General features: G+C 38.3%; 1 protein-coding gene across 2 annotated transcripts in view; it reads left to right on the top strand.

The window, feature by feature from the left end:
• Positions 1-20005, top strand: part of USP22 (ubiquitin specific peptidase 22) — a 92521-nt gene that overhangs the window by 31309 nt on the left and 41207 nt on the right. Inside the window, exons 2-5 of one of the 2 annotated variants that reach the window (XM_026054015.1) lie at positions 721-853; positions 9122-9235; positions 9794-9838; positions 14637-14738. In XM_026054015.1, coding sequence (XP_025909800.1) covers positions 721-853; positions 9122-9235; positions 9794-9838; positions 14637-14738 — 394 coding nt within the window. The remainder of the gene's footprint in view (positions 1-720; positions 854-9121; positions 9236-9793; positions 9839-14636; positions 14739-20005) is intronic. The other variant, XM_026054016.1, reaches the window with a different exon arrangement.

Here is a 20005-nt window from a genome sequence, read left to right as displayed (position 1 = left end):
TTGTAATTCTGAGCTGCTGCAGAAGTTCATTTACTCTTAAACATATATCTGCGTGTAATTGCTATTGTCTGACCTTAGTCTTCAACTTACTTCTTGARTCATTTTCTCTTGCCTGTACCCTTCAATCAGATGCTGGTATCRGCCTTAAATATTTTAGGTGTTGTGTTGCAAAAGATTCACCCCTCAAACTCTCTCTAAAGCCTTGAATGTTAGTAATCTCTCTCGTGGAGAGCCATGAGCGAGTGGAGGTGCTCGGACCTCTCTCCTTTGGTACCGTCATCCGTTCAGCCGTGCCACGTTTGCACTGGCCTCAGTGCCCAGGGGTTTTGCACGAGCACRAATGCTTGGTGGTTATTTAGTGTCGAGACCCTGAGACAGGTCAGTCTGGGGAGGAATGGTGTACAACTGCTTGGAAGTCTTCATTAAATTGCAGTCTAAGAGTTGTAAATGACTTGGTTATTGTCTGCCGTTAGACAAGATCTGCTCCCTATCGAGATTTGGAAACSTATGGGACAAATGGAAGAGTTTTTCTCTGTTGCAGCCTCCAATTGGTGTTTCTGTCAAGTGGAGGCAGAACTTGAGTACACCCTGCTGACCGAATGAAAAAGAAATCTAGCAGTTATTTCTGCATCCAGTTAGCACCTAGTTAGAATGAGTTGAATGCTGACCTGTGATACCTATTTCCATTATTCATGTTGACTGTCTGCTTCTCTCTTTCAGGCGAAGTCGTGCATTTGTCATATGTGTGGTGCCCATCTGAATAGACTCCACTCTTGCCTCTACTGTGTCTTCTTTGGCTGTTTTACAAAGAAACATATTCACGAGCACGCGAAGACAAAGCGACACAATTTAGGTAAGCTGCCGTTGTCCTGACGTAACCACTAATGGTTTTTAACTCGCTGCATTGTCACTGAAACACTGGACTTGGCAGTGACAAGCGATGTGCAGTAATAAAAAAAGGTGAGGTTCAAAAGGGGGGGAATGTTCCTTGGTCTGGAAATGTTGGAAAGAGACATTTGGTCTGGAAATGTTGGAAGGAGAAGTAGGCCAAGATCTTTATGCTCTTCAGGACAAAAACACATCTCTGCAGCAGTCATGCAATTTTACATCACAATTACAAGATGTAAATCAACAGAGCCGTGAAGTTGGTATTTAGTATTAGAGTCTTCATCAGCAAAGTGCAAAACAAATTGCACTAAAACTCAAAAGAATTTTGAATTCTCTGTGTGTGTATGTATGTGTATGTATGTATATATGCACGCACACACACACACACTTTTTTTCTTCAATGTCATTTTAAGTTCATGGCCAACAGTTTCAAAAATGCAGTGYTAAATTGAAACCATACAGCATATTTGTTTATATGTGGATACTGTGTGAACATTATAATATTCCCACCATTAAACTTGCATATTTCAAGCAACTGTTTTAAAAACTGTTAAATTGCAGATGTTGTAAGCTGCTATTTTATCTATGTACTTGGGAGCTTAAATTCAGCCTTAGCTGAATTTGCTGGTATAATGAAATGTCTTCTACTTTCTTAAAAGGGAAAAACAAAAATGAGATCAGAGTGGGAGGTGCTGTGGGAATGTGCTTTAAACGCACCTTAAAAACTGTTGTAGTTACTGTCATGCTCAATAGAGAGAGTCAGAGAGAAGGTACTTCTCAAAAGGTGAGGCCTTTAGATAAAAAGAGGAACAGTTAGTTATATAAGCCAAAGTACGGAGTTCAGCATTATGTCACCCCAAAGAAGACTTCTTTTGCAGTTAAATGTAATGTACTTGGTACACAAATCCACATAATGTGAAGGTTGCACAACTGCTTTGAATTCTAGTTCCAGAGATTTAATTTTTTTCCCTTCCTTTGATTTATATTTTGATGTTTTAATTTTCAGCTGCATGTGTATTTTGCTTTTATTTCACTAGTGCTTTTAGCTAATACTACTGCTGTTTTCACTGGAAAAAAATCTGTTAGGTAAAAAAGGAGTTAAATGCTTTGAAATTTCAAAATGCACAGGAATTATTTTAAAACACTTGGTGACTTTTTGCTGAGCCAACATCAGTCTCCATGGAGACTAGCAGGAATTGCACACTTAATCACAGTTCTGAGAAATATCATAGATTTCAGCTGCAACAGCTGTCTGAGCGCAGGAAAGGATGTTTTTGCAGCTAATGCCATATATCTTAGGAGCCCTCAGGATCATAGTCCAGAGTATTCTTAAAATACATCTCTTGTTATCTCTGTTGCCCTTAGCAATACTAACTAGGCATTCACCTTGTGACCTTAAAGTGATACCTGTGCTGTTGCATCTGCCTGCCTTTGCAGTGTCTGTTATTAAATTGTCCTTAGTTTAATACGCTCCTTGAGGTGTGGCTGTGGGTGATACTAACAGGTAGTAGGAACTTCTTTCTGCATTGCACAATCTGTTATTTTAGTCTGTCATCATGGTACGTTGATATTTCCACTAGTCTGAGCATAGGTAATGTAATATGCAATTCTTATACCGATGTGAAAAYCTTTGAGGAGAGATGGAGAACACTGACCTTTCCAGAACCTGGATGGCTTGAACTATTCATAACTATTTTTCTTCTTCCTTCATAAGGGAAGTTTTCAATTTCAGTGCTGCACTTCTTTTTCTTTTCTTTTTTTTTTAATATATTCTCTAGGCATCCTTCATCCCCCATAAATAAATGAAAATGATCTCAGTTACTAAAAGCCACAGGTATTGATTTTCTGGGGATGGGACTGCTCAGGGATAGAGTGTCAAAACRCATGGAGTTGTTGGTAATTATAAGGCAGTGCTGTCTGTTCGTACCCTTCCTGGGAATGTAGAGGTAGTTGCTCAAAGCTGGTGTAATAAACATGTTAATCATGCAGATTTYGGTTTACACGCTACAGATCTCGAATTCAATAACCTAAGCAAAGYGATGCCTTATTCTGCAGACACTGTRGATCCAAGAAAGATCCAAGTTCTTTCGGGGGGAAAAAATGAAGACTTTCCTTACAAAATGAAGACCTTCCTTTTGTTGCCAGTGTGCAAAGGACAAAGAAAGCAATTCCCATGCAGTGTGTTGCAGTGCTGGAGTAGCAGCTTGGTTTTCTTCTTGTCTTTAGGCTTAGAAGGGGGTAGAAATGGTCACATGGACAGTTTCCATCCTTCTAATTTAACTTCTGTTTTAATGCTTTGCTTAGTGTGGGTTTTGAAGGAAAGATGTATTAAAGAAGATGAAGGCAAGTGGAAAATAGCATAAAATATATAATGACTCTATTAGGGATAGATTGTATCAGACTGGCACCTATTTTTTGATAATACTACTGATTTTCTTAGAGAAAAGAAATATCATGGAGCCAATTTGTCTAGTTTAAATGTAATATTTGACATTTTGTCCCCTTTGAAATTATTACTTAAGGTAGAAGCAACAGGGATGAATACAGTAATTGCAAGGCATATGAGGCTGAGTAAAGGGAGACTGAACATGTTGAAAGTAGAGCCTTTACTAGCAGTCCCAGTMCTGGTTTGCCTACTGTTTGCTAGTGGTCGAGGGGAAGGAAAGAGTTTTGTATTTGAAATTCATGAAGCTCACAGAGTTCAGAGGCGCTACTTATATTGAGCAGGGCTAGGTAGTCCCAGGATAAGGACTGCATAGCTTTATTGATGGTAGTAATAAAAATAAGATGGAATTGGATAATAGAAAGTACAAACTGTCAGTGCTTTAATGTTAGYAATACCCTTGGGTTGTGGGACTAAAAGGTTGTTCATTGGAAATGGAAGAGAAGGAAGAAAGAACATAGCGGCTAGTCATGGGGTATATCTTGAACTACCATTTCCCATAGCCATGAAAAATATCCCCGTTCTGGGCAGTACCATGCAAGACAGTGCAAACAGGTGACAAACGCAATGCACCTTGCACCATGTCGGCCTGGAGTTCCCAGATGAAGGCAACACGTGCTTGTTAGGGCAGTTGTCTCCTGCTAGGGCAGCTCTAGTGCTCTGCAGGTACTCGTGAGCTCCTACAAGCCATCTTGCAGCCAGCTCTTAAGGATTGCCTCCTGAGCGGTTCTCAATGCACCTGCAATATCCGTAACCATCAGAAAGAGGGTCTCAAAATTCATCTGCGCAGCCCCAGCACTGCCTGCATCTGCTTCAGTCCCAGCTACCAGGCAGTTTGTATCTTGCTGTTGCTTTTATCGAAAATAATGTATGGAGATACATCTATGTTTTCGATCAAAAAAGAGTAAACAGGCAAGTATGAGCAATTTGCCTAATGTCACGTGGAGCAACACGTAATTTGGGGGCTGTAACCTTGGGGATTCTGCCTAAAATCTTCTGAAAAACACAAGGTTTAGGAATAAGGATTTTCTTAAATTTTCTGTCTTAAACCTGAATATAATTTTGTAGGATCCAGAAAAGGAGCTTGAGCAGGGAGGAATTCATCCTTTTTAGTTTTCGAAGATTTGCTGCAAACAAGGAAACCACTGGAGTTCATAAGGTCAAAGAAGGGCATGGAGAAGACTGAAAAAAGGCAAAGTATCTTTAACATTGGAGGTGCTAGACCACCTCGGTACGGGCATGCTCCTGGGTAGTATTCTGTGCGTGCAGAYGGTGTTCTTTAGTAAGGGCAAGTGGCTGGAGTTAATCTGCTCGTAAAAGATAAGCCTATGGCCCTAACTAATTACTTGATTACATAGGGAGAGTGAGACATTCTTCCTGCATCTGAATATCTTGCCTTTCCTGACTTAAATTTCCATGATGTTGTAGCATGATGTTCTAAACCGTCCATGGCAAGAGTGCAACTTGAAGCCAATGGCTTGGTTCCTGATTTTATTTCAGTGATTTGCAGCTTTGATTTTGGTACCTGCCATGTTTTAATTGCATGTGAATCAGCCACTTTAAACACTAGCACCCTGAATATAAATGGGGTCCATAGACATCTCGGTGAGTCTGATGACTTGAGACAATAACCCCCTAACACACTTAAATTTTCATTGCTACTTTAAAAAAAAAGCAATGTAAGTACTTTTCTTTCATATAGTACAATGTAAGTACTAGTTTCTTTCATGGAACTTTGCTTATTTGATGTTGACTTTTACTGTATAAAATCTGGACATCAGTGAACTGGTGTTCAGACGTTAGTTTGGCTATTCAGGAGTACCTGGGATTGTATGTTAGGGTGTTCACTGAAATCCATGCTTCTGCACCTGGTACCAGAGCTAGCTAGATTTAAAGCCACCTTAAATGTTTTTGAGCACCTTATAATTTTACCTTTTCCCACAGCAGTATAGTTGTTGAACTTGGTGAAGAACCAATGGACCATAGCTCTGAAATATAACTCATTAGGAGACTTTAATCATGGCACTATAATGGATTATCAATAAAAACAAAAGGAAGAATTGCTTTGGAAGAATTAATATGGGCAGGTAACCCTCCAGAGAGCTCTAAATACTCTATGGTTAGGCCAGCTGCCCAGGCCTCTCAGATCCCAGAATCACAGAATGCAGTAGGAAAACCATCAGTTTATTAAAGCTGATGAGACTTCTGGGTGGGTGGAAGCAGGAGTGGGTGTGTTTATTTTCTATATACTTGTCAGAGAGAAGCAAATAGGTAGCCTCTGTAGTGAGTARTCCTCAGGAAGACTTGCCTAGGGAATTGATTTGTATGCCACGTGTCCATAGTAATTGGATTATATTGTGTATTCTTCCTTTCTTTGGCCAAACAGGTTTTGAAAGAAGACTCCAAACCCTGTTTTATGCTTGGCCTAAAGAGCTCAGTAAGTAGTTAATTATTCTAGTAATAGGCTGAGGGCAGTGTTGAAGGACCCTGTAGGATATTAATGAATAAATATTGATAGAAAGTTTACACCTTTCCCCCTGTGTAGAGATGAGAGGTACTTTGACTGCAAGTACCACTAAAATACCAACAGTAACAGAGCATCCAGGACAGAAATGGCTCATGGGCACGTGTGTGATGGATGGCCTGATGGTAGGGGCTGCTGGTTAATCCAAATGTGAAGTATGGGCTGTTAATGTACATATTAACAGTTCATCTTGACAGATAGAACAGGTGAGGGGAAAGAGTGAGTAGCCTTCAGTGTTTGTGCTCACTAAATTCCTTGCATAAATCAAATATGTGATCTGATTGATGTGTCAGATGGGTCTGCTAGAGGATTTTGGCAATGTGTTTTCTTACTGAGGTTAGTAAAATTTTCTTGCTCAGATCAGTAAACTTTATCTTGTCAGTTAATGAATTCTTATATGTGATACAGTTTTCAGATGCCAGGAAAAGAAGAAAGAAGACAATTATGTACTACTTCTCTGTATCTGATATATTAATACCAAAATGAGTGGAGAGTTGGCTGAAGTTTAGAAAAATCCCTTCCTGTGGACTTGAGACTATTCTCTATAAGTGGTTTAATGATTAACATTTCGGTAAGAATTATGGGGTGTGAATTAGCCTAGAGTATTGGCTTGCAAAACTCTGTAAAAAGGTTACTGATTTTATTTGTTGCAGCATTTGAATAGAATGTAGGTGACTTGCGTGGAAGAAGTGTGTGTTGATCTCAGGTTGATAGCATGCCAAGACTGAGTCACAGWAGTTCACAGCTGAATTAATTTTATCACAAGGAAAAATTGACCTGAATTTCATCTCGCTTTTGTTGTGCTGGAAAGCAACAAGCATTCTAAGAAAAGCTGAATAGTTAGGTTGTTTTGCAGAGACTTGGGCTGAAATTTGAATGACAAGTGTGTCGTGATCTGATGAAAGATTATCATACATCATGGTGAAATATCCCCTATTCAACTGTGCAACATTAATCTGCTCATAGGGCTCTGCTAAGCTGACCGTACATGAATCTTGCTTATGTTGGTGAGACAGCCATCCATGCTCTGTCATCRGTGCCCTCAGGATGTGGCACACTTCCCTGCTCTTTTCCATATTGTTATCATGTTCCCACTGTCTCTGGTCTCTTAGCGTCTTTGCAAGGACGTCAGTGGATATATTTGGCAAAACAAAGCACTCGAGCTTCAACAAAACACTTGGCTTCCAGATGGAGAGGCTACAGAAGACCTTTTACAGCCTAAAATTAAACCTCCATCCCGGAGCTGTTGTCTTCTACTATCTGTCACTTGGAGTAGTAGATAACGTTGTTCTCATTTACACATGATCTTCTGTGGTGCCCCTTTGTTTCTCCAGACTGGTACCCAATGTTTCATTTTAGAATAAAGCCATCTGACCTACTCCCTGCTTTTGTGTTGCAACCGTGTAGATTTTTTTGTATGAAGGGATACAGGGAGATTTTACTTATCTTCTAAAGAAAGAATTTGGTGTTACTGCAAGGAGACCAGAATTAGATTAAAGTAATGTGTATTCTGGGGCAGAGGGAGAAATCCAAGTGGCTTGAAAAAAAATTAGCTTATTATGAACTTTCTTTTTATTATGACCTTTTTCGTAGAAGCCCTATTATGTCTTTCATTACAAATTCCTGCCTTTTCATTCTGTTCCATTGAGGTCTATGTGACCTGCTTTTTCTCAGTCCTTGAGGTAATTTGCCCAAAACCTACTGCAGTSTCTGTGATGCCACTAAAGGCATTGGCATGTGTGCAACTGCATTGTGCACCTAAGTGCACTGAAGAGGGGATGTGTTCTCAAGAGTTCTTAATCAGCCCTTGGACAATTAGGGCTTTTATTAAGCCCTCTGTTAACCTTTTTGATCCTTTATGTCATAAATTCCTTCTGCTCTGGATAAGTGATTTATCCTTTGTAAGGTCATCTCTCGCTGATTTCGATCTTGATATCTATACTTCATTCCCACGTGTAAAGCCAGAAGATTGAGAAAAGTATGAGCCCGGCATGGGACTATCCACTGTAAGGGCGGCTGCAAAGTATTAAGTATTCATGCTCACCAGATAGAGTTATTAGTGTTCTGCTGAACATTTGCAGCCTTTTTACAAATCTGAGRAGTGTTATTTGATTTTAGTTTTGAGATTTTGGATTTTCAATCTCTTTTTGTTGATATCTTCATATGGCTGGTAGCAGAATAGATGTCATAGTAAGTATTGTATAATTYGTGCTGACTATGTTTAACTTACCTGTGATTTTAATTTTCTAACACCTCATAGAGGTTTATCACTGATCTGCAATTTTGGTGCTATTCTGTTATGGGAGCTCATTGCGTTCTCCAAAACCACGTCAGAGTTCGGCTGTTCTGGGCTTCGTGCAAGATTCTACAGGCAGCCTTTGCCTTCCATACAAATTGATTGCAGTCCAAATAGACGAAACAAAATGAAAAACACACGAGGAAGACCAAAGCAAATAAATATTATGGAAACTTCTGTAGGTGTAATAAACAGATAAAGACAGCAAGTAAAATATGATACAGTCATGGAAAACTGGAAGAAGAAGGGAAAGAGGACTAAATGAGCAGGGGAAGTATTGGCTTTTGTCAGTATTGTAACAAAACTTTTTTCTCCCAGTTGTCTGATTTCTTTCTTTTATTGGCTCCTTAGTTTAGRATCTTATTTTAAAGCATTGCTGAGTATTCCTGTGTCCATTTTAAAAGAGCCTGTGAAACAAGAAAGAGTGAGACATCCAACCTGTGGAATAAACCACTCCGGGAAAACTGTGACCCTGGATGAATAAGTCTGAGTTTCACTGCTATCTTCTGTTTGAGTTTTCACTTGGATTTTAAATAGATACCTTCTAATTATCCCAGTGGATTTGGATAGAAACTGCTTAAGTCAAAGCAAAGACAATTCACACTGGCATATCAAATCTTCAGTTCAGCACAGTACTCTTCAGCTATTCCAAACAGTTCTTTAATTATGCCTTGTGCTTACTTTTGTCTGGTTTTGTCTAAAACGTATGTTGTGAATTGCAAGTAACCGAGGCAGCTAATGCTTTGTTGCCTTGCCGTGCCAGAAGCAGTTGAATAACTTGAGCTGTAACTGAAAAAAAATTCCCTGGGGTTTTTCGAATTCCAAGATGCAGGATTTTCCTGTGGACTGCAGAGAAGAAATAGTGTGAGCTTGGAAGCGTACTTTAAAATGTCTTCTATGTTATGAACTCACGTTTTTTCTTCTTTTTCCTTTTTTTCCCCTTCTCCCCGACTTCCCTTCTGTTTTGCAGCCATAGACCTTTTGTATGGGGGTATATACTGCTTTATGTGTCAAGATTACATATACGACAAAGACATGGAACAAATTGCCAAAGAAGAACAACGAAAAGCTTGGAAATTACAAGGTTTGGTTTTGCTGCCTGAATTTATTGTTTTTGTTTTTAATCATACCTGTCCCTCCCATTCGTCAATGGCAAAAATAAAGAAATAAATGAAAAATARAAGGAAGAGAGCTCTGTATACAGACAGTAGTGCATAGGCTGTGGAGGAGACAGATGCATAGCTATAGTTTTCCAGGAGTTAGACTGCTAGTTTAACACGTGCGCCACACTAAAATGAGGCAAACTATTTTTAATYACAAATAGAAAAATAACTAACTTTAATCCTGCAAAACTTAACACAGTTCTCGCTCCCATAGTAATAGGTAGAGAATGTAGCAGTCRATTCCTGTAGGCTAACTTAGGTAATATAGGCAAGAAATCTGTTCCCCTCACATTAAAATGCCACCYTTGTGTGTGACTTTTTTTTTATTATTATTTTTTAATAGAACGTGCCAGCTTACATACATGCCTGTGCTTTCATGGTACACTCACAGTATATATGTAGAAGTATTGACACACAAATATATGTACACACATTTGTTTTATTATTCAGTTTGCTTTCCCTAATTTTTTCTTTTTTAGCCTTCACCCCAACAGTGGTTTCTCACTACCAGTGTACAATGACAGGTAAGAAGCGTGGGCTGGCGACGCACTTCACTAACAAGCGTCCCTTTGCTGATTATCCTGCCATTTTAGACATGAATCACAGTTAAGAATGCCAGTTTTATCATGCCAATTGGTTTTCTCTTGTTTGGATATGTTCCAATGATCAAATGATTACGATAGACTTAACTTCATATGCCCTTCCTTTGATAGAGCTACACCAGAACAACCTTTTTTTTTTTTGTTTTTTGGAAAGGAAGTAACATTTATCCTAACTAAACCAAGTAGTTTTTAAGCATCACTTGCAGTCGCTTGTCATCTTCCATTTTCAATGGACTTTAGGGGTATATTTTCTTAAAGTSGGGAGGTCAGTATTTGAAGGCAGAAGCTTCTGTCTAGTGATGCACTGCTCTTACCGAATCCATGGCATCGTGTTTCAATGTGACAGCCTTAGTCAGGGCTGATATGACTTCAAACCATTCTTAACCTCATTTCCAATTTTAAAAATAGCTAGCATTGTCTTAAGGAGAGTTTTTCTGATGGCATCTGTAAACCATAGCTGCCCTTACTCAATTGTGACTGTAGATCGCATTCTGCTTTTTTATTCCTCATTTTGAAGGAATCCAGGAAAGGGGGATAGTGAGGGTCCAAGTGACTTCTAGAACAAGAAGATGTAGTATAAAATGCATCAGCACAAAGTGCTTGCTTTGAAAACAAGAAAATATGGAAGCATGGATTTTTTGGACATGCTTTTGGGCTGTGCACCTCTCAAACACCTCTTCAAACCTTGCTAAAGCACGTTAAATTTATCAGTTACACTAGCATTACACTTCTTCATGATGCTCTAGAAGAAGAGATTTTTTTCCTCATCCCTTCTCTTTGAAATGTGTAAATTCAGAATGTTTTATTACACTGTTCTTAAGAGCAACATGACTATTTGTGCTTCAGACACAGAAAGTCTGTTCCAAGATACAGCTAGATTATTCTTTGAGGGACTTCAGGCTGCTGTAATGCTTATTCTAGAGAAATGGAGAATGTTAATTTGGATTGTTCATCTTGGCTTGGTGGACCACAAAGATGTGTGCCGAAGAGTCCCTGAAAGGAACTGATGGACAGGAAAAATCTTCTCTGGACCGGTTAACAGACTAATGGATAGCATATATTTATATTTAATGTACCCCACATCTGCTGTCCATGGAGAACATGTCAGTAATGACCAGTAAAGTAATAAATACCTGTCTGTTCCTCTCTCTTAAATTACTGGAGTACATAAAAGAGACATTTTCCTTAAAGTTGTAGCATAGGAGCTTTTATTTTATAGCATTATATCATGAAACCTTGTGTATTTCTCAGCAAATTAATGTACAGAATAAAAAAGTAGTAGAGAATTATACCTTCCAACAATGTCAGGCCATCTCTGTGTCTAGTGACTCGTGTAACCTGGGGCATGATAAAGTGTAATGTGAGGGACTGTCCCTTCAAACTGAACATCACACAAACTCGGTGTCTTGCTGTTACTTTGCTACCACACTTAACTTCATCGCAGGTACTTTTGTCTAAACTTAACAAAAGTGAATCCAGCCTGCCTGCAAAAATAGAGATTGTTTTAAAAAATGAAGTGTAAATAGAGTTTATTTTCAAATTTCTGTCCGTAGCGCTTGAAGGATACTAATACATGCTTTTGCTACGTGTTCACATAACAACATGATGCCTGGAGAAGAAACTTTAAGAAAAACCCCAAATATCATGAGATTCATTTCATATTCTTGCAGTGTTAACTCGCTCTTGAGTGTGATGAGTTCACGAGTCCAGCAGTAGTTCAGGGTTATACTGGATAGCTCTGAACAAGTTGCAACTTTACAATTTTTCTTTGGTATCAGATCTTCTTATCTCTGTTAAAGAGGGAAGTGACAAAACATTGAGCRTTTTGTCCTAATGTTTAGATTCTAGCAGAGGGGAGGGGAAGGATGAAGGGCTATTTGCTAAAGCRTAGTCAAGTAAGCAAAACTGTAGTTTTTCTGCACTAGAGCCTCCATTCCCTTCTCTTTCACTTGCCTGTGTGTCAGTAAATTACCTGAAAAATGAAAATGCAGGTGTTTGGCCTAAGGAAATTAGTTCTTGGATRGAGATTTTAAATGCTGACATGAATCCCTAGCTATTTTATAGCATCATTTTGAATAATAGACTTTTCAATTTCACTACTTCGGTTTAGATGGTAATCTCTGCRTGTTTTGCAAATCCTCTGTTAAAAGGTAATTTATACAGGAATTTTTGGTATATTCGTGGGCATCAAGGTTATTAAACCTTGTTTTGTTATTTTACTTCAAAACGTTGAACCAACCCTAATGAATAGATCAGGAGGTRGGAGGAGCAGTTTGTTTCTCTCTCCAAATTTTCAACTTCAAAATCTCAATATTCTTGTTAAATTATATAGGAGGAATTCAAAAAGGGAATAGAACACTTGGGCGACGTGGGTGGGTGTGTTTTTTTGTTTCATTTTGTTGTTAACTTGCACTCTTTCTAATGAGACACTTCTGTAAGGAGAGTTTCCTTATCCATTCTACTCTGTATGCTTGTTGTGGCATTAACTATATGTAGTTTTCTGTTTGATTTGATTTCTTTTTAATTAAACCCCATTTGATTCACTCAGAATCCTGCAAAGTTATCCAGCCTGTTTTATTTAGCTTTATTTAGAGTTGAACTCGTTATGAAATGCTTTGGTCCCAATCCTATAAGCATTTAAGCAACATAATTATATACAAATATATAATTATATGAGTTAGTCCCATTGACATGAACAATTGCATGCATAAAGTTGAGYGCACATGTGTTGGCAGGTGTGAATTTTGCTGTAAGTATATTTGTTTTTTTAAGGCAAAGTTTAAACATACCTCAGGTTTTGTTACCTTTTTATTGTGAAGTCTCATCCTGTTGTCAAATTACATGGATTGTGTTTGGCCTTGCTTAAACTACAGCATAAATGAATACAAAGCTTGGTTTACCACTGGCCCATGCAAGAGCTGGTAGTAACAAGGTGCTGAAAACAATTCCGAGTTTTTCTTATCAACTAACTTCTATAAATGCCTATGGGAATGCTGCAATTATGAAAAGGTTTGCTGAAGATATCTAATATAAAACTTGTTGCAAGCCAGTGTTCTGTCATGTGTGCGTCTGTGTAGTGGCTTCATTCGGCGTCTGCCTGTGCACCCCGTGGAGTGTATTCAAAGCATTGCAGCTATTTTATCTCATCAGTCTGTTACACAGCAATTACTTTGCTCTTCTGTTTCCCTGGGTGTGTTGCTTAATGCTGAAGATGAAGAAAAAGGGACTGTAGGATTTTGGGTGTTCTTCCTTAGGCTTGCCTAATGTATTGTTGAATCAAATGAAGTTTAAAAAAGAAAAGGTAACTCACACGTAAATAAGAATTTTCTCATTCTTGTGAATCAAAGAATGAAACCTTTCACTGCTAGAACCTGGAGGGTCAGCAGTAACTATGAATTGAATACTTTGGGTGGGTAACTTCTGACAAGCATAGCTATTTCTGAAAATGAAGATCAAAGAGCTATTAAAATTTAATGTATATTATGCAGAATGTGTAAGCCTCTAGCTATATTTCTACTCTGCTTTTCATATGTATGATTTATAATTTATTTTCTATAGCACAGCACTGTTTCAGCTGCATGCATTCTATGAAAAATATGACTCTTAATTGACTTAAATCTTCAGTTTTAGAATAGATTGCTTGTCACCTTGTTTAGTCTTTATTTTGAATGTCAAGATGCTTTTGTGGCTTACTGCGCTTGACCTTGCATAGCAGTTTCTCTTTGCTGCATAGATGGCTGCAGCAGTGCTGAGCTGGGCAGCACAGGGGCTTCACTGCTATGTTTTTCCTGAGCCAGGCTTACACAGAACACGGCTCTGTGCCTGCTCCTAATCTGCTCTCCTTCCTGATTACCTGACTCATTTCTGCTTCCCTCTCTTTTGAACAAAATAAATGTATCTGAAATACAGTATTGATGTTTTAAAAGGATAATGGGAGATTTCAGCTGCAGCCAAAAAAAAAAAAAAAAAGAATTTTCCCAAGGTAGTTAAATATTAAGTGGGATGTTTATGTTGCGTGTGGGTTTCTGTTGGTTTTTTTGTTTGTGTTTTAGTTCTACCTACATTTACTGGTAATAATAAATACATCAATGCCTACTGAATGCACACCTACTGAATGAATACCATAACTGCTGCTGCAGCAGTGGTTCTAAGGAGAGGTCATATTCTGTGATAGTATGTCCAAAAATATGTAATTAGAGCATATGCTGTTTAGTATCTCTGKATTACTAATTTCTGCTTTGCATCTGTAAAGACTAAAACTGTGTCTGTCCATTAAGTTGGATCTGTTTAATTAAACTTGTTAAATTCCAGTGACAAAATATTACTTGGTTGTCCTCTACCTTCTCCTAAAATCATATGGTGATGCTGTTTCTGGACCTCCCGAAAAGAGCACAAAGAAAATAATGGGTTTCTGAGTAATAACAAATTAACACTTGTGCTGGAATTCCTTTTTAATTGAAGCAGAGGTTCTAATTTGGCAGCAGAAACCTGTTACTTAGGAATGGAAATGTATTCTGTACAAGTAAATCTTTTTTCCCCTTGCTGCTTTTAGTTCTTGTTTGTTGGAAGGTCACTTGTTCTCTTTCTAAATCAGTCTCTTGTAGTTGCATATAGACTGTATCTAACTTAATGGACAGCATATTGCCTTTTTTTTTAATTGAACAGCGTTTTATATCCTTTTACTAAACAACTTTGTGAAACTTTCTTTTCGTCTGCCTAGGCATTGGAGAGAAGTATTCAACATGGGAGCCAACCAAACGAGAGTTAGAATTGCTACGACACAACCCCAAGCGAAGAAAAATAACCACAAACTGCACCATAGGTAAGTTCTAGAAATTCCTTCCCAAACTCATCCATGGTCACTTGTGTTTTCAGAATTCCTTTTTTTTTTTTTTTTCTGTATTTACTTTTGCCCTAAGGCCATTGTAGTAGATTAATTTTTGTTATCCTAGTGTTTATTTTACACTGCCTTTCCTTTGCCTCTCACTGTGGATGGGTGTTTGCTCTGTCACTGCAGGTATTGATGATGGTTCATCTGTGTAGCAACTGCAAAACAGGAAACTCTTTTTTTAGCAGTATGCATTTAAAGACCAGCAGAATTCAGTGATACTAGCACAGTCTTAACTGGTGATCACTTGGAGCCCTATGAAAGGAAATCCTCTACTCATTCTTCAGCTGTGGGGTGAATTGTAGCATTCTGTTGGTTCATCGGATTTTTAGCAGACAAAATAAGGACAATGATGTATTTCTGTTTCATGTTATGAATTAAACACGTTGTCTTCACATTCCTATTCAATCAGAAATGATTCAGTTTGTTCTCCAATGAGCTTCAAATGGCAGTTTTCAAATGTTTAGTGCATAGAGTTCAGTGGTCTCAACTCTCATGTGTATCTAGTTATGACCAAAGAGCATCTGGATAAGGGTGGTAAAAATAAGCAAATCTTCCATTTCTTTCTGCAATATTTAGGTTGGGAAGTAGAGGGTTAAAATCAACTTCCTSACCCCCTCTAGTGAAGTTAGTGGGCATTTTGCTGTTAAATGCATGATAACACTCTAATGGTGAAGGTRCAATGTTGGAGATGTGTCTATAGGCATTAGAAGACAGAACCCACTTACAAAGTTATTTACAGTATAATTATGTACCTTTTCAATGTGACTTTCTAATCCTGTGGTTCTAATACAGTAAAGTAACCCAAAAGGTATGTATTTATACATTTGAGAGAAAAAAAAAAAGGAAAAGTGGACTGTTGAAAACACAAATACAAAAGCAATATTACAGAAAAGATGATGGTGGAACAGAAAAGGAGTTGGAAAAAACATCTGGACTKTAGAAGCTTCAAGTAGCCTAGGAAAAAAATAATGAAGTAGAGATTGCTTGTATCTTGGTCACACTGGGATTTCATACATTTTATGAACCTCAGATATATCTTGTAATCACTCTTACGGATTACCTAGATACAGGACAAAAAAAGTTGATTTGATAGAAATTTGAAGGTGAATGTGACCTTTCTGAAGAAATGAAACACTTTTGTGCTTTGTTTCCCCTTCCAATTTGAAGGAACACTATGCCTGCTCTTAAAGGACTTTAATTTKTTCAGGCTGTTTACAAAGGACGTTACTGTTTGTGTGAAATCCCATACAATGCTGCATGGGTGGGGGGAGCTCCACTCGTGAACACAGGGGATAAGGGCAGGGACTGATTTCTTCTGCAGGCATGCTTTTAATAATATCTCCTACGGAGCCCTGGAGCTGTCTATATGCTGAGATTTAGAAAGAGAAAAAAAAATCAAAGCACCCAGGAGACATAATGCAGTTTTGGGCTACAGTTAAAAGCAAAAGACTAGCTTTATTTCACAAAAATACATTGGGGGTTTAACTGAAGGAAAAAGAGGAGGGGGGAAAAAAAAAAAAAAAGACCTATCATTGTCCTTGAGCCTTTTCTTTCCATTTAACCTGCTGCTAAATATATATACCTGCTTCAGAGTCTTTTCCTTCACTTTCTTTACACTGACTCATCTGTTTGGGGTTTCAGATCAGTGAAGAGCCTATATGCAGACTGAAATGCAGCAGTTATCTGGACATGCCCCTGTTTCTCTTTTCCTAATACACAGTTCTTTTGACATCAAGCTTTAATTAAATCCATAACAGATATTAGTGAATCCAGTTTACCTTTTGAGGTAGGTAAAAGGTTTGGAGAGTAGGCATGATAAATGATTATATTGGTTCTGAAAATGAAGACTATGTTGATAACCATCTATAAGCACTGCACATGTGTTGATCTTTTTTTTTTTTAACATACAGAGTCTGTTAAAGCATAGCTAGTTGCCTGTTATCTGTAAAATGCTCTCTGCAAAGCTATTTTAAGAGGAGGGAAAAAGGGGGAGCGGTACTTTCTTCTTCTGTCTTACCTCTGGAGAAAAGATAATATTAGTGGAGAAACAGGGTGATTTTAACTGCTCTGTGATGACCTTTTGAAATGGTTATAGTGTTGATACCTGAGCATTTGTCTATGTGAAGTGTTTGTCGAAGTGAAGTGTATATATAGTAGGGGGAAAAATGCTYTGAAAGCCGGGTGAGACACAGCTTGGAGAAAGATGTGTGTAACTTGTTGGCAGAGGGTTTGTTTAAAATTTTTGCCCTAATCATATATTCATATCTAGGACCTACACAGATGATAAAATATGCTTTTTTTGCATTTGCTCGTTACCTGTATAGTATTTATATGACATTCATTTAGGTGATTTTTTTCCCCTATGGGGAAACCCTCCAGCTCTGTAGGAACCTCATGCTTCTCAAACAGCTGTCTGTGCGAGCTGCTTCCTTTGAACTGTTTGAACTTTCATACAGCTGCAGCTCTGTCTTACATTAGCACAATAACTTAAATCTGAAGAATGACATTATGAAGTATATGTATTATAATGGAGCTTTGAACTGGTAGTAGTTCATTAAAGGAATATTTCAAGGAAAAAAAACATTGTTTTATTTAGCAAAACAAAATGATATTTCCATTTATGTGACAGTTTGAAACTTATTAAAGAAAGAACCACATCCTTGAGGAGGAAGAGGTAAAAAAGTTCTGCTTAGTTCCCCTTTGAAATGATATGTTTCTATACAATAGCTATTTTGTACTTATCAAGAAGATTTACACATAACTGTTGCTTGAATCACTATTCTGCCGTTCAGCCAATTGGTCTTCAAATGAACACTCTCATCAGGCACTGTTGCAGGCTGCAGAAATGATGCAGGTTCCTGTCATTTGGGATCTAAACAAGGGACTATTTCCAGTGTTGCAAGTAAGTGTCTTCAGAATGACTTGTTGGGAGCCTACTATTAACCAAGAGGAACCATTTATCTACATCATAGAAGCCATGATAAAAATCCTCACGCAGTTCAGATTTTAAGTGGATATATCATAATCTGAGAAGCCTGCTCACTTGAAATGCTGATGAAGTTCCTAAACTTGAAGACTTTCAARAAGATTTCACAATCCACTACAAGTATATGATCCCAGCTGAAGGCCATCTCAGACCTTGCTGTCCCCCAGTGCTATAGCGCGTGGCCCTTTTGTGCTAGCACAAGTGTTGTAGGTGGACCAGATAGGAAAACTAAGCTCACTTCAAAAAGGAACTAAACTGCAGTGATGGTATAGCATGGGAGATGCTGAGGGTGAGGGAAGAACAGGGATTTAAGTCATCGTATATTGTCTTCAGCAGCAATATTGTTGACATGTGACCTGCACTAGTGCTCATGGAAATGCTTATCTTGGTTTTGGATTGAAGTTRGTATTTCAGGCATGCTGTGTGGACACCAGAACTTCTCTAGCATAGATTCAGTCTAAAAAAGTTATTAGATTATTTTTTAATGGCATAAAAAGATCCAAATTTTCAGGCTCTTGTTGCATGGAGAAGGCAGACCTCAGCCAGTGAAGCTAATTGCCAAGCTCAACTTCACAAGCGAAGTTTTTATTATGGTTTTGAGTTAAAACTGAAGGACATGCAGTAGCTTTTGGGCACTGTTTTCCAAAGCTCATCGTGCTTTTCACTAATACCCCCAGAAGATCAGTTCTCCTGAGTATGTAAAGTATTAGCCAGGGATCAGCTGGGCTCTGATTACCATATGAAGTGACTTTGTGGCTCAAGATTGGTACATTAACAATAGGAAGAATTAGACTCCCAAGGCGCATGGATAATTAGCAGGAGCCACCTGGGATGCCCATTTGCAGCGCTGCAAAAAGGCAGAGGGGAGGCTGGTTTTCATAGGAGACTAAGCCAGGCCTTTTCAGAAGGAATGATGAGGTAGGGGGGGAGGTGGCAAAAAACAATAGCTACATTGGAGTAGCAGGTGKTTTTTGCAGCTGTGCAACACTAAGCAGCGTGATGTGAGAAAGAGCAGCATGAGAGGAATAAATATTGCAACAGAGCCCCAGCGTAAAAGTGGCAAGGGGAGATGAATAGTGGCCTGGCAATTGTTTCTAGTTGTCTAGACAAGCTACCAGAAGTGTTTCTTCATCCTTCAGAGCTCCATGAGCTCCTCACCGTCAACTATGCTTATGGAGCAAAGTAAAATAATTTGAAGGTGTCGTTTGTTAATGTACTGTTCTTATGTTTTTTTCTTTTTTTTAAGATAGTTTATATAGAAAAGCACAATGAGAGGTATAATCTGATATAGCACTGAATTTCTAGTCCTAAATTAAATTTAAAATACTGACTTGCAAGCGATAGTGCGCCTGTGTTTGAAATTGTGATCCACCAAGTACACTTTGAATGTAAGTCTCTTTTCTAGGTTTTGGGTTTTTTTATTTTTAGAATTCAGTCCAATAATGGAATGAAAAAAAATTGTAAAGGCTATTCATAAAAAGAATACTCTCTAACTGTATTTTTTTCCATCTAATTTTGTAGTGAGGACMGTTACCTGCTTGGAAAAGTGCTTCCTAAAATGTTGGATTAATAAATACAGAACAAATACCCCCCTGCTGTCAGGGTGGTTCTTTTCAGTCCTCTTTATTGTGTCATGAACTCTGCCCCTTGGACTTGATTATATTTTTTTTTTTTTTTTTTTTTTTTGCTAGATTCTACCTGATAGTTGACATAAGAAGTTGGTGGGGATGGTGGGGACGAGTCTTTTCGAGAATCCTAAACCATATGGTGATGTCTGCTGCAGATGATTGCAGAGGTTTGCTTTTAGAAAGTCTTGCTAGACTGCAAAAGTTTGCCAGTTTAGCAAGATAGTATAAAGCTGTCTTTCCTAAAACTTCTTGGGGAAAGAAAATCTGCACTTGATATTTCTGTAGCCRTTTTGTGTATTAAGTGGCATTTGAGTGAATGTCATCTAGTTTGCCAAAGCTGGTTCCCAGGAACTGCTGTAACATTGACTAATATGGCTTATCTTCACTGCAATCATAGATAAATTTTTCTGTGTTTTAATTCCTTCTGAGGATCTGAGGGATGGCCATGTTATTATTGGAGTTCCAGGAGTCTTTAGCTGCTTGGGGTGTTAGTTTATTCAGCTTTATCTGGATTAACTTTCTGAACAGCTGGTCCGAAACACTTTTGAGGGCTGGTTCTGTCCCTGGTCAGGACTGTTCTTTGG

The sequence above is a fragment of the Nothoprocta perdicaria genome, unplaced genomic scaffold (assembly GCF_003342845.1).
Source record: "Nothoprocta perdicaria isolate Ctin4 unplaced genomic scaffold, notPer1 scaffold_12, whole genome shotgun sequence".
NCBI lineage: Eukaryota > Metazoa > Chordata > Aves > Tinamiformes > Tinamidae > Nothoprocta > Nothoprocta perdicaria.
The sequence above is the reverse complement of the archived record's forward strand: the minus strand, read 5'-3'. Positions and strand labels throughout refer to the sequence as shown.